Below are 12,005 nucleotides of genomic sequence, written 5' to 3'. Positions count from 1 at the left end.
CATTAACTTTTTTCTACTTTGTTTATTAGGAAATTACTTTCATTTCAGTTAATAGTTCCTCTTTCGGTAAAAAGTACAATAAGGTGTGTGTTATTATCCATTTTGATCGACAGGAGAATGAAATTCAAGAAACAAGATCCGAATGTTAACAGTCCTATTGACTGTATTTACATTTGAGACACTCGGTTTCTGATTGGCCGGAATATTCTGACATTCTAGTGTGACTAGTGTGTTGACGTTTTTTCATCAAAACAAAGCATTGTCTGGAGAGTTGCATTTTATCGCGGCAATTTGTAGAGTGAACATAGTAGTAGAGTAAAACTCTCGAGTTCGGAAGATTTTCTGTGTGTTTGTTAATTGTCGTGCGATATTGAAGAATTTGGGTGTTTAATCAAACGGGAGATTTCGCTTAGGACAACATAGGAAATATGTCGTCAAAGGGAAAGTTTACTGTGGACGAACTTCTCGGCGGTGAGTTAAAAAGTCGTCTTCCTTTACAATCGCGGCAAGGCAGCTGTCATTCTGACATAGCGGCCATTTCGCGTGGCCTCGCACTCGATACGTAAACAAAACGCAGCAACAATCTTTTTGCGTCGCAGGCACTGTCACAATAATTATTGACATCATTTTAATTTTAACAGTTTCTTCTATTTTTAACAAGTATTTTTCAATTATACAGAAATTTGATAGTTAAAATTAACATTCTTTTTTGTTTTCAAAATGTAAATAATATATATCTTTTTCTGACTTTTGGCGCCTCGGCTATATCGAAAAAGTCCTGTTGCTGTTGGCGTCGCTTTTATCACGACGTTATTTATACTATATACATATATTGACAATTTTTACATAGTTTAACGATCTGACATTAATTTTAACTAAATGTTTTATTATACAAATTTGGTAATTTTAAAAACAATTAATTGGATTTTAATGAATTCAAAAAGTAAACATACGAAGGCGTAAATGTAAATGAAATGATCAGATTATAAATAATTTAATATTTTCAAATTAAATAAAGAGAGGGGGGCTTAATTATTTTTATTAAATAAATTTAACAATAATTTATTGTAAAATGAGTTTTTCAGAGAAAGAAGAAATTTATTTTGTTGACAAACATTAAAATTTCTTTTCTAGCCACATACTTTTTATTTTTTTATTGATAAGCAGAATAACCAATAGTTTAGAGTCAAAAATATTCTGTAATAATAAATCCAGAAAAATAAGATTTCTAGATTGTTTGAGAATTTTTTATTTTTTGAAAAGTGAAATTAAAAAAAATTATTTTAACAATTTAATAAAATTAAAAAAAATATACCTATTTTTGATTATTTTAATAATTTTAATTTTTTTAAAAAAGAAATTTTTTTGAAAATTTATATTTAATTCTATTAAAAAGTGTTTCAAAAAATTATTGATTAATAATAAAAGTTATGAAAAAAGAAGTTCAATTGTTAACAATTGGTGCAATAATTATATTACATACAATAGTAAAGACAAATAATGTCTTTTGTCAAATTAAAATTTTTGTTTTTAAAAAATTATTTTTTGAAAAAGTAAATTTAATTCTTTTTGAAAATTAAATAAGTTTTTTTATTTAAATTTTATTTAAAATTTACATTTTTTAAAAATAATTAATAACTTTAAAAATCTATAGGGTTGATGTTTGAGAACCACGAAAACACCTGTAAAAAAATTGATGAAAAATGAAAGAAATTTTCAGAGAAGTTCAAATTTTTATTTTTTAAATAATTTAGGGGTTCTACTAACAATTAATTAACCATCTTTTTTATTTTCCAAGGTATGACATGATTATATATTTTTGTAAACAATAATTTACTTTACTCGTTGAAATATTTTATAGAACCGAAATCATTTTAATTTTAAGACAAATATTTTGTTCAAAAATTATAAAAAGTACGAATTTGATTTATTTACTACTTTTTGAATAAACTATTTTTCACATTTTGAAAAGAGATATTGAGGGATTTTTTAAAAGTCGTTAATTAAGATTTTCAGGAGAGATTTAAAAAGATGAAAATGGCGGATCCAATATGGCGGCTCTTGATCATCAACTTGACGAAAATGTTATAAAATATGACCTGAATAAGAGAATTAATGTACATTATATGATAAAAATTTTGCTAGTCCTAATGAAAAGGAAAAAATGAACTTAAAAATAGTTGAAGAAAGTTTATTCGACTATAATTTAAAAATGAGGAAATGAATCCATTATATTCGTGTAATTTGAAGAATGCAAATTGTGGCTTATTTGTAATTATATATATAAAGAAAGGAAGTTTTTTTTACGGAAGAAAACGTGCGCGTGACTAACGAATGTGTTTGTTACAATTTCAACATTTGTAAATTACCTTTGATTATACGGTTTTATTTTATAATAACACTAATTATTTTTTATTTTATCTATTGATTATTTCTATTCTATTATTTAAGCTTCATAATTGTAACTTTTTTAGTACTGTATTTGTTTTGATTCGCAAATAGATTTTTCGAAACTCTTGAACGTTCAAGTGAACAACATAATATGTTTTGTGCTGCAATATTTTTAAAAATTACAATACTGAAACGAAAAATACTGTAATTAAACATTTATTTAGTTAACAACTTTTTTTTAGTTTTAAAAAACAATATTTTCTAAATAATACTGTTTAATTGAAAGAAATTATAAAAATATCGTCGGTCATAAATGAACGTTCTAAACTTTAAAGACATGCAAATTGTGCAAAAAATAAAAAAATTAACTTTGAAATTTGGCCTATGGAATTAATTAAATACAGTCGACTGTATGATTTTATTTTAAAATTCTAAAAAATAATTTAATTTTTAAATTTTTAAAAACAATTAAACTTCAAAAGGTTGAAGTTATTAAAAAATTTAATTCTTGTGCAAAAATAAATAACAATTTAAATATTTTTTAACAAGAATTGAGCCGCAGCGTGCAATAACAATAACAGCTACGCTCGGGCTGTCTTTCCGAATCGAAATATCTACTTCAAAATCCACGGCGGGGACTAGATCTGGCCAATAAGAAGACTGCATTCGAAGTAGATATATTGCGGTTGAGGAAGACAGCCCGAGCGTAGCTGCTATTATTGCACGCTGCGTGACGCTGCGGCTCAATTATTGAAATTTTGAAAAATTTCATTTAGAAATTCTGAGAAAAATGAGGTTCTTGTAAAATTGTAATTAATTTTTTTTTAAGAATTCAACTAAATTCCCAAAAATGATGAAAAAATTTAAAACAATTGAAAATTTTGTCGACATTTAATTGAAATCAATTTTTATGTTTGAAAGTGATTGAATTTTATAGAATTTTAGAATTGAAGTTATTAGCCGAATAAGAAAAGAAGTTGACTATGATACTTTTTTACTTAATAATTAACGCGACTTTATGGAAAAATGTCCAGTTGATGATTTTATGTTTCCTTTTCTTCTTTGTACTTTTAAAATTTCTTTGTAAAATTTAGTTCCATTTTCTAAAAATACTTTATATTCTTTGTCAAAGCTTTCATAAAAGTGGGCGAAGGTGAATGTATGAACCTATTTAAATACTGTCCGATGTTAATGCATTGAAATTCGACGTGTGTGGGAGTGTTTAATTTAAAAAAAATTGAAGCATTAATTTTCTGATTCATTTAAATTTTAAAAATACACAATAATATAATTGAAAACTTGTTGTTTCATTTTAATTTTATAATTTTTTTAGTTTAATTTAATAGCTTCTGTCTGCTGGATCGCAATAATTATAATTTCGTGCATCATGTACATACGCTAGTCAATAAAAAACAAGTATTGACAACCGCAAATTCCAGCATTGCAAATCAACATTTGAGGTGACCGAAAATTACATTATGTATAATATTCATTTGAAAAATGTTAGCTATAGTTATAATATTATTAGATTTATCTATCAATGGGCGGATTTCACATATTAAATTTTTACCAGCATTTTATCAAAATAAGTGGGAGTTTGAAATCGAGTTGGAAAATTGGGGACACTTGATACCAATGTAGTGATAAGGGTTCAAATTAAAAGTTTGTCAATTGTTTACATTATCACATGAGAAAACACCTTTAAATTTAATTTTAAGTAAAAATTTTCAATCTGAAAACCTTTCTTTCCGCCAAAAAGAAGAAACATTAAACAATTTGTTACAAATATGTCACTCATGACTCAGTTTCCGATATAATGTAATGCTTTAGATATATTTTGTCAATTACTCGTACTCGTTAAGCGGTTAAGTTTTCAAGAACATTCTACAGTTTCAAAGAGTTAAAATATGTTGACCAATTTACCGAATTTTAGATTATATCATTTTGCTGCAATTCATAGTTTGTACTTATAGTTCCTAAGAGAACTTGTTCTCGAGTTTCAGTAACTGAACACAAGTTGCTATCAACACCTTCCGGAAGAATATTATTTAGCAGATTTGTGTTGATTAAATTTCCGCTATCGAAGGTAGTTTCCTCTTTTAATTTATTCATATTATTAACTATACCTATTGTATTGTTAGCAATGTTAACTATGTAACAGAAGATGGTTTATTACACTCTTTATAAGTAGATCGTGCGATTAAACTATCAGATAACAAGTTTCATAAAGAAAAGGGGCCGTTCATAAACTACGACGTCACACAATTTTGCATAATTTTTCCACCCCCCCCCCCTCCCTACCCACGTCACAAATTTTACATGCTTTAGCGCCATTTTTTCTACAGAACGTCACAAAAAATGAATTCCAACCCCCCTCTAAGGCGTGACGTAGTTTATGGACAGCCCCAAATCTCAAAATAATTGAGAAGAAGAAGAAGAAGTTGATCAAATGTAATTTACTTCATTCTGCGAAGCAGTTGATTAAAATCAACTGAAATCTCAAAGTTAATGTTCCATTTTCATTACAATTTTATTAAGTTTTCCGAAATATATTAAAAAAATTACATTGTTAAAAATCGAACTCCAACTTTACATCGAAAGATTGAAAATTTTATAGTTTCAATCTCAAAAATTGTGAATACTATCATTTGATTGGATTAATTAAAAACTTTAAGCCAATAATGCAACGCAAACGCAAGCATTCAATCTTTTTTCCGAGTTATTAAATTTTTCAATTTTTTTCTGAGTGATTAATGTTTTGGACTTGTAGTCATTCGAAGACTTTTTATTAATTTTAAAACTCGTAGAATGTCTTTACTCCTGATATAGTTATAGAAATTCTATTGCCGTAACTGTGAGAATTTAATTCACATTTGTAGAAAATTAAAAATAGATGAACAACTCAAATAACGCAGCACTTGTTCCACAGCTGAAGGAATATATATATATATTTCATGTGTGCATTTGCGGTGAGAATGCAGCTTTGTTGTGCTTGTGCTCCATCTCTCTTGCATTTATATGGATTACTTTACTAGCAACAATGTATTCTTAATTTAATACCCTTTTAATCAAAATAATCCTAAATATTATATTTATAACAATATGCAGTTTGAGATTCTTATATTTTATTTCAAATTTTAAAAGGAGAAAAACTTTTTTTAGTAAAAGAGAATTTCAAAAAACTATACTACGATTTAATTTTTTCAAAAAACGGAGTTAATAGGATTTTTTATAAAGACTTAATCGCAGTTGCAAGTTATAGTTCTTAGGTAGGATTAGGAACATAAACTGCTGGTATCACTGACGTTATTCACATTTTATCAAGTATTCACTTCGAAATTCTTTCTTTTTTGCTAATATTTATAAAACTAACTTTTGTATGCGTTAACCGTAGAATTTTTAAACAGTAAACCCTAATTTCTAATACTTTAACTTTTGGGAAATGTTTATTATCTGTAATTTTTGGTGCCATTATCCCTTTTTTTAAATTTGTAAACATGTTTTTGTTAATTCTTTTTTACTATGTAATTCAAATCAATTACCTGATAATTAAAGTAGTTATTTGGAAAAATGTTCGAAATAAGCAAACTGATTGACAATACAAAGTTTATAAATCTTGTGAGTCTAAAATAAGTATATACATAATTATAACTGTTATCTTATCGACATTAATTTGTTTAATTATATAGTGAATGTAATAATTTCCTTCAACATTGTTGATATACAAGTACTTTGAGAAAACTGTTTGGTGTCAGCAACAACAATTTTTCTGTCCCCAACCAAATTTGTTTAACGCAATAAAGTAATTAAAGAAACTAACAGAAAATTTTTTTTAACTTGTTTCTCGGGGGTTTTTACGGTCTTTGATTACGAATTTGATGTCAGATTTTAAAAATCCAAAATGGCGGATCCAATATGTCGAACAAGAAATTACAACGAATTTTTAGATTTTAAAACTGAAAATAGTGAAACCAATATATTGATCAGAAATAAAACCCCCGAGTAATGAATTTTAAGCAAGTTCATCTAAATTTAATTTTTTTGATGCCACATTGGATCCGACATTTTGAATTTTTAAAATCTGATACATATTATAAGCACGTAATATTTTGGTGGTCTTTTAGATTTTCTTTGTCAACGATTACGCATTTGAAGTTAGAATTGAAAAATCCAAAATGGCGGATACAATATGACTGCCAAAAATTTTAGGGTCGTTGGTTACGAATCTGATAGCCAAACCAAAAAGATTTTTCATGTTTCAAACGGCCTTTTAGAAGGAAAAATAAATTATACTTTCAGATGAAGCAACAACCTTTTAGAGAAAAGATTTTTTCTTGATATTACATGACTTCAAAAATGTCCAAAAAATAGGATTGTTACACTTGTAGGTTATAATATCTTAAAAACCTGACGTTCTGGGGAAATTCTTCGGTCAATTTCGAAATCAGCACATCAAAAATCTTGGGAAAAATATTGTCCTGTTCTTGGTTCTAAGATTCGTCAAAATTTTATTCGTATAATTAAGAGACATTGCCAAAGTAAAAAAAACGGTAATATAAAGAAAAGTTATCAAAAATAGTCATTATTGTTTTGCTTTATTACTTCTAGCAATTATAAAATTATTTTACATTCACAATGATAATTATTTAAATCTTATTATTTTTTTCAAAGAAAATTATCATTATTTCGAAACATTTTTTCATGGAAATGTAAATAAACGTGTAAAGAAAATAGCAGATAAAAAATCTAAAAAATCAACGTACATTTTTAAATAGTATATTTTTGCGAGTAAAGTGGAGGCAAAAATATTGATAAATTCTGCTTTCAAGACCAAAAGGTCGGCTACGTGGAAATATCGCTGCACGTTTCCCTATTATAGTCTTTATCATTCTTTTATACGTTTACATAGTTCGACCGCAACATTTTTTCAATATTGAACAAAACTTCATCCCATTTCCTTTTGATGGAAATTTATAGTTTGAGATACATTTTTCCAAAAATATGCGTGATCATTAAAATTAAAATTGGATTTTTACTTGAATTGAAATTTTGAATTTATAAAATTGAAAAAAGTAAAACGAGAAAAATTTCATTTACTTTATGGTAAAGATATGTTCTTTATTTAGAAATAGATATTTTTGGTAAAAGAGGGAAATTGTGGTTAAAAGTTGATGATAGCACATGTGATAATAATTACATTCATGCCACTGACTGATATACTCAAGCAAAAGGAAACGTACATTCATGACTATCAACTAATGTCTATAATTAGCTACAAAGTGTTATTCCAACGTTTTTTGTCGTTATGTTATGACTAAATTTGTTATTAATGTCAATACAAGAATAAGTGATTCTCACAATTAGTTAATAAATACTTTTATTCTCTCTTGTAACTTAATTAAATTTGAAGCATATTCATTAGAATGATGATTCGATGCACAATATTTACTCCCAGACTACTTATTTTATATTTTTATTAGATGGTTTGGTATTTTATATTTCGATTATTACTTACATTTTCATTACTGTAACTTATTTCCTTTTTTTCAAAAAATTTTGAGGTGACTTATGAATAAGACCTAAAAGTCAATTGTCAGAATTTTCATTTGGTAGAGTTCTATTCTACAAAAGTTTAACTTAATCGGATAAAAAATTTGAATTTTTATACGACGAATGTTCAATTGAAATTTCTTTATTTTTAAACCTCTTTTTATTAAAAAGATTTTTTACACATTTTTTTCGGTAGAATTCTTTTCTAACAGAATGTTGATTGAGCCTACAGATTTTTTGGCTGACTCATGTACCTTAATTTGAAGAAAGAGGTGAAAAACTAAGACGTTTAGAGGATTGAAAGTGTTTAGATTTTAATCTCACGAGAAAAAGAATACAATTCTGATCATTGAGGTGAAAATAGTCGTCGCTAGTATGCAATTTTTTTTGTCTTTAGAATATTATTTTACCACCATTGATTCTTGAAGTTAAGCGAGAACTAAACATAGTTTTTAAATTGAAGTAGCCATTCCTAATATAGAATACAAATTAGGTCATATGTTACAGACTCATGTCAGGAAATCTGAAATTCTCTTGTAGGCATCAAAGAGACATGCTTTTCATGTTTTATCTGTTGCTGCTTCTTCTTCTTCTCTTGTGATAAAGGAAGTTGTCACACTCCATCAAACAATCAAATTATTTAATTCTGCACGTAGAAACCTAATTTTGACGAGCAGAACAATAATTTATATATATATTCTAGTTGGCTTTCATCTATTTATAGAAACTCAATTGTATCTTTGACATGCTTTCAGTACCTATACATATTTTTAAATTTTTTCTTTATATACCCTAAAACTTGTTCTACATTTTTTGAATTTTTCTTGAACGAGTGTTAATTCTTTAAAAAAAGTTTTTTAAACGAGAAATACATTCCGTTGTGAAAAATTGATTAAATTAAAATTAAATTAAACAATTGGATTCTATAATACACTCCAGTCGGAAGTACTTTGCGAATATTTTGTAATTTTTTACCAATACAGTAAGTGTGAATCAAAAGTCTCCAATTTTCCCTTAAAAACAAATGTTTCAAGCTCAAAATATAAGCCTCTCAATGTAAATTTTTACGGATTAATCGTCTTAATAGCTTATGCAATATTCACATATTCACGATTGATTTAAAAAATAAATACTTTCAATATTCTAAAAATAAAGAATATTATGCTGACGATTAAATTTTTTGATTGTATGTTGCATAAAATATTATTCTTTCGGGAATCCACTAGATTCGCGTGACATTAGATTTTTATTCTTCTTGAGGAGTGTGATTTATTATAATGGTTTCCTCATGTGTAAAGAGAAAGGAAATCAAACAAAGAAGGCATGAAGACCTGACAGTTTGCACGCAATGTAGCTTTCGTAGCGAGCTACGTGACCAACGTCAGGTCCTGTGTTCCATCGACCTGATCATTCACCAAGGATTACACTGCGCACAAAAGGAGGAAAAAAACACGAGATTAAATGGAACACTGCTTTCAAGAATAGAATAATCAACATTTAGTCATTTACATAATTTCGAATTACAATAATATCATTATCAATTATTAGTATTAGTAAACAAATAAAAATAAACTTTAATATATTGCACATTCACTGTTTTTCGAAATTTATCAATCCCTCTTTTTAATTCTCCCTCTTTTTAGAACTTAACTATTTAGTATTTTTTTATTATTACAGGCGAAATATATCCTCAACGGGGGTAATATTATCCAATGAGAAACACCACCACTTTTTCTAATCAACCCTTTATTCACCTTTATTAAAATTCGGAATTGGAAAATGTTACGATTAATTAAAACTAGTTCTTTTAAAAGTTCTTCTTTTATAAGGAATATCAATAAGATAAGTTTAGATGATGGCTTTTCCGAAAATCAACAACTTGAAAAATTATATTTGTAAAACAGTTTATAACCTTTTCTTAAAATCTTTTCTGTACTACCAACCTTAAATAAATAAAGCAAACGTCAGTTTTGAATAGGCATATATGTTTTCCAAATCTTAGCTCAAATGCTTTTGAGCTCGTTTCTCAAATGTTTTTTGAAACAGCCTGACAGCATTTCATTTGAATTTAAATATTTATATTTATTTAATACTTCTGAGAGGAAAGAAAGAAGTTTGCAAGTCATAAGTGGATTACTCTCACAAATCAGCTTCGGCGCGGCGTGAATATAATTTCAACTTGACCAAACTTTTCTTGTTAATGTGATTTCAAAATTTGAATTTCAAATCTAAAAATTCGATGCTGATAGGATGTACTTTTTATCTATACAAGAAACCTTGTATTAACTGCTCTCATCGCACAATGGGGTGAAACTTAAAGTGCGACAATCTGATAAGTGGCTTCGCTCTGTATTTAAACTAGACTTGTAATAATTGAATTTAAAATGCATTAACAAGTGTTCGCAGATTTACCATAATATGGTGAACTTGAACTGATAACGAAATGAAAAACCTTCTTTAAATTCATTTATTTGTTGATGATAATAAGATTGCACGAGATTAAGTAAAGAAATACAGAAAGACCATTTCTTAAGTTTTCATTCATTTTTACCTGCCTGCCACATAAATTTGTGACAACTGAATTTGATCGATAACCATTTCTGTACTTACTGATGAGTGAGATTAAAGTATTTTAATATTTTATGCCAATTCGTCAATAAAGTTCATTCACACTTCGTATTTCTAACATTTTATGAATTTATTTTAATTTCATGGGAATTAAACAATATTCACATTCACTATTTCTACCGCACCCATTTTCGTATTATAATAAATTTATCAGTTAAATTCAGACGTTTTGTAACCAATGTGGAAATGTGTGTGTCTTTTAACATACCTCTATTTCTAAAAGGAATTCAAATATGAGGATCAAATTTGAATTTAAACACACTACTTTGGTATATGTATAGTGTGAAAAGCAGTCACCTATTTTTCTTCTATCTCATTTACAGCTTGATGGATTTATAAAAAAAAGAGTATAAAGGCAAACTCGCAAGAAATTACGTCAGCAAATTTATGGACTAGCTTTACACGGTTCTTAACCTCTTATTGATTTTCTTATTTAAACTTTCTGTACAAAGTATACTGTTGATGTTTTTCTAATTGTTCTATTTTTAGTTTAATTGCTGCAGATTAAAACTAAGTTCGGAAACTTTTTTTCTTGAGAATAGAGCACATGTACACATGTACGGTTAGTTCATAAAACTGATGTTTCATGTAACCTTGTTAGACTCCAGGCAGTCTTTTAAGAAAACTCAATTTTATGCTTTGCTGAGCATGTCACTTAAATTGTTTGTCCTTAATAGTAGAATGCTTCTGGTCTTCAATATAACATTAACGCAGTAACAATTTCCTTCAATATGCCTACTAATATAGGAGATAAGTACGGAAACGGAACGGTTGATACAATTTAAAACAATCGTAGGGGTGCATTCTAAGTTTGGATCTAATAAAGTCTATGATATTTTAAATATTATAGATTGGGAGTTTTCCTGTCTAAAAGTATACTTAGTGTGGAATGTTTCCACATTGTCTTCATTAGAAGATTTTAATTTTAATTTTTTTTTATTTTATTTATTTTGATGATGCTGAAACTGGCACTACTCAATACAATGATATTATAGTTTCCACTTACATAGTTTTGAAAATTAAATTTTAAAGCTTTTTAAAGCAGTTTTTGTTTAAAACCAACATCAAATTTTGAAAAATTTACTGGGTGCCAATTTTGTTGGTATAGGTACTTATAAAACACTTGAAAAATGTGGGTGCAAAATACCAGAAGTTTATAGTTTTTAAATATTATTAAGTATTTTTAAAAAATTGAATCGATACCATAGGTGAGCTAATTTTGTTTATTTCTCTTTCAGAATCTTGGGTAGAGCTTAATCCTGTATCAGCTGACAGAATAACGCCTTTACCTTTCAGCAGCGGTGGCGAAGAATACTTGCGCCTTCTGAGGGAAGCACAACGTGATTCGACCCATTCGTCAGCTAGACATTCCTTGGCCTCTTCTCGTCGGGATACTCCACGTGATAGGTAAATTTATTTTCTATAAAGTAGAAGCT

At 27.6% G+C, this 12,005-nt stretch overlaps 1 protein-coding gene across 1 annotated transcript in view; it reads left to right on the top strand.

Moving 5' to 3' along the window:
* The first annotated feature begins 144 nt into the window (after positions 1-144).
* Positions 145-12,005, top strand: part of LOC122505884 (BCL2/adenovirus E1B 19 kDa protein-interacting protein 3) — a 28,539-nt gene continuing 16,678 nt past the window's right edge. Inside the window, exons 1-2 of the mRNA XM_043617755.1 lie at positions 145-471; positions 11,808-11,976. Of these exons, the coding sequence (XP_043473690.1) occupies positions 429-471; positions 11,808-11,976 (212 nt within the window). The 5' untranslated portion in view covers positions 145-428. The remainder of the gene's footprint in view (positions 472-11,807; positions 11,977-12,005) is intronic.

Source organism: Leptopilina heterotoma, unplaced genomic scaffold (assembly GCF_015476425.1).
Source record: "Leptopilina heterotoma isolate Lh14 unplaced genomic scaffold, ASM1547642v1 Lhet_113, whole genome shotgun sequence".
Classification (NCBI taxonomy): Eukaryota; Metazoa; Arthropoda; class Insecta; order Hymenoptera; family Figitidae; genus Leptopilina; species Leptopilina heterotoma.
The sequence above is the reverse complement of the archived record's forward strand: the minus strand, read 5'-3'. Positions and strand labels throughout refer to the sequence as shown.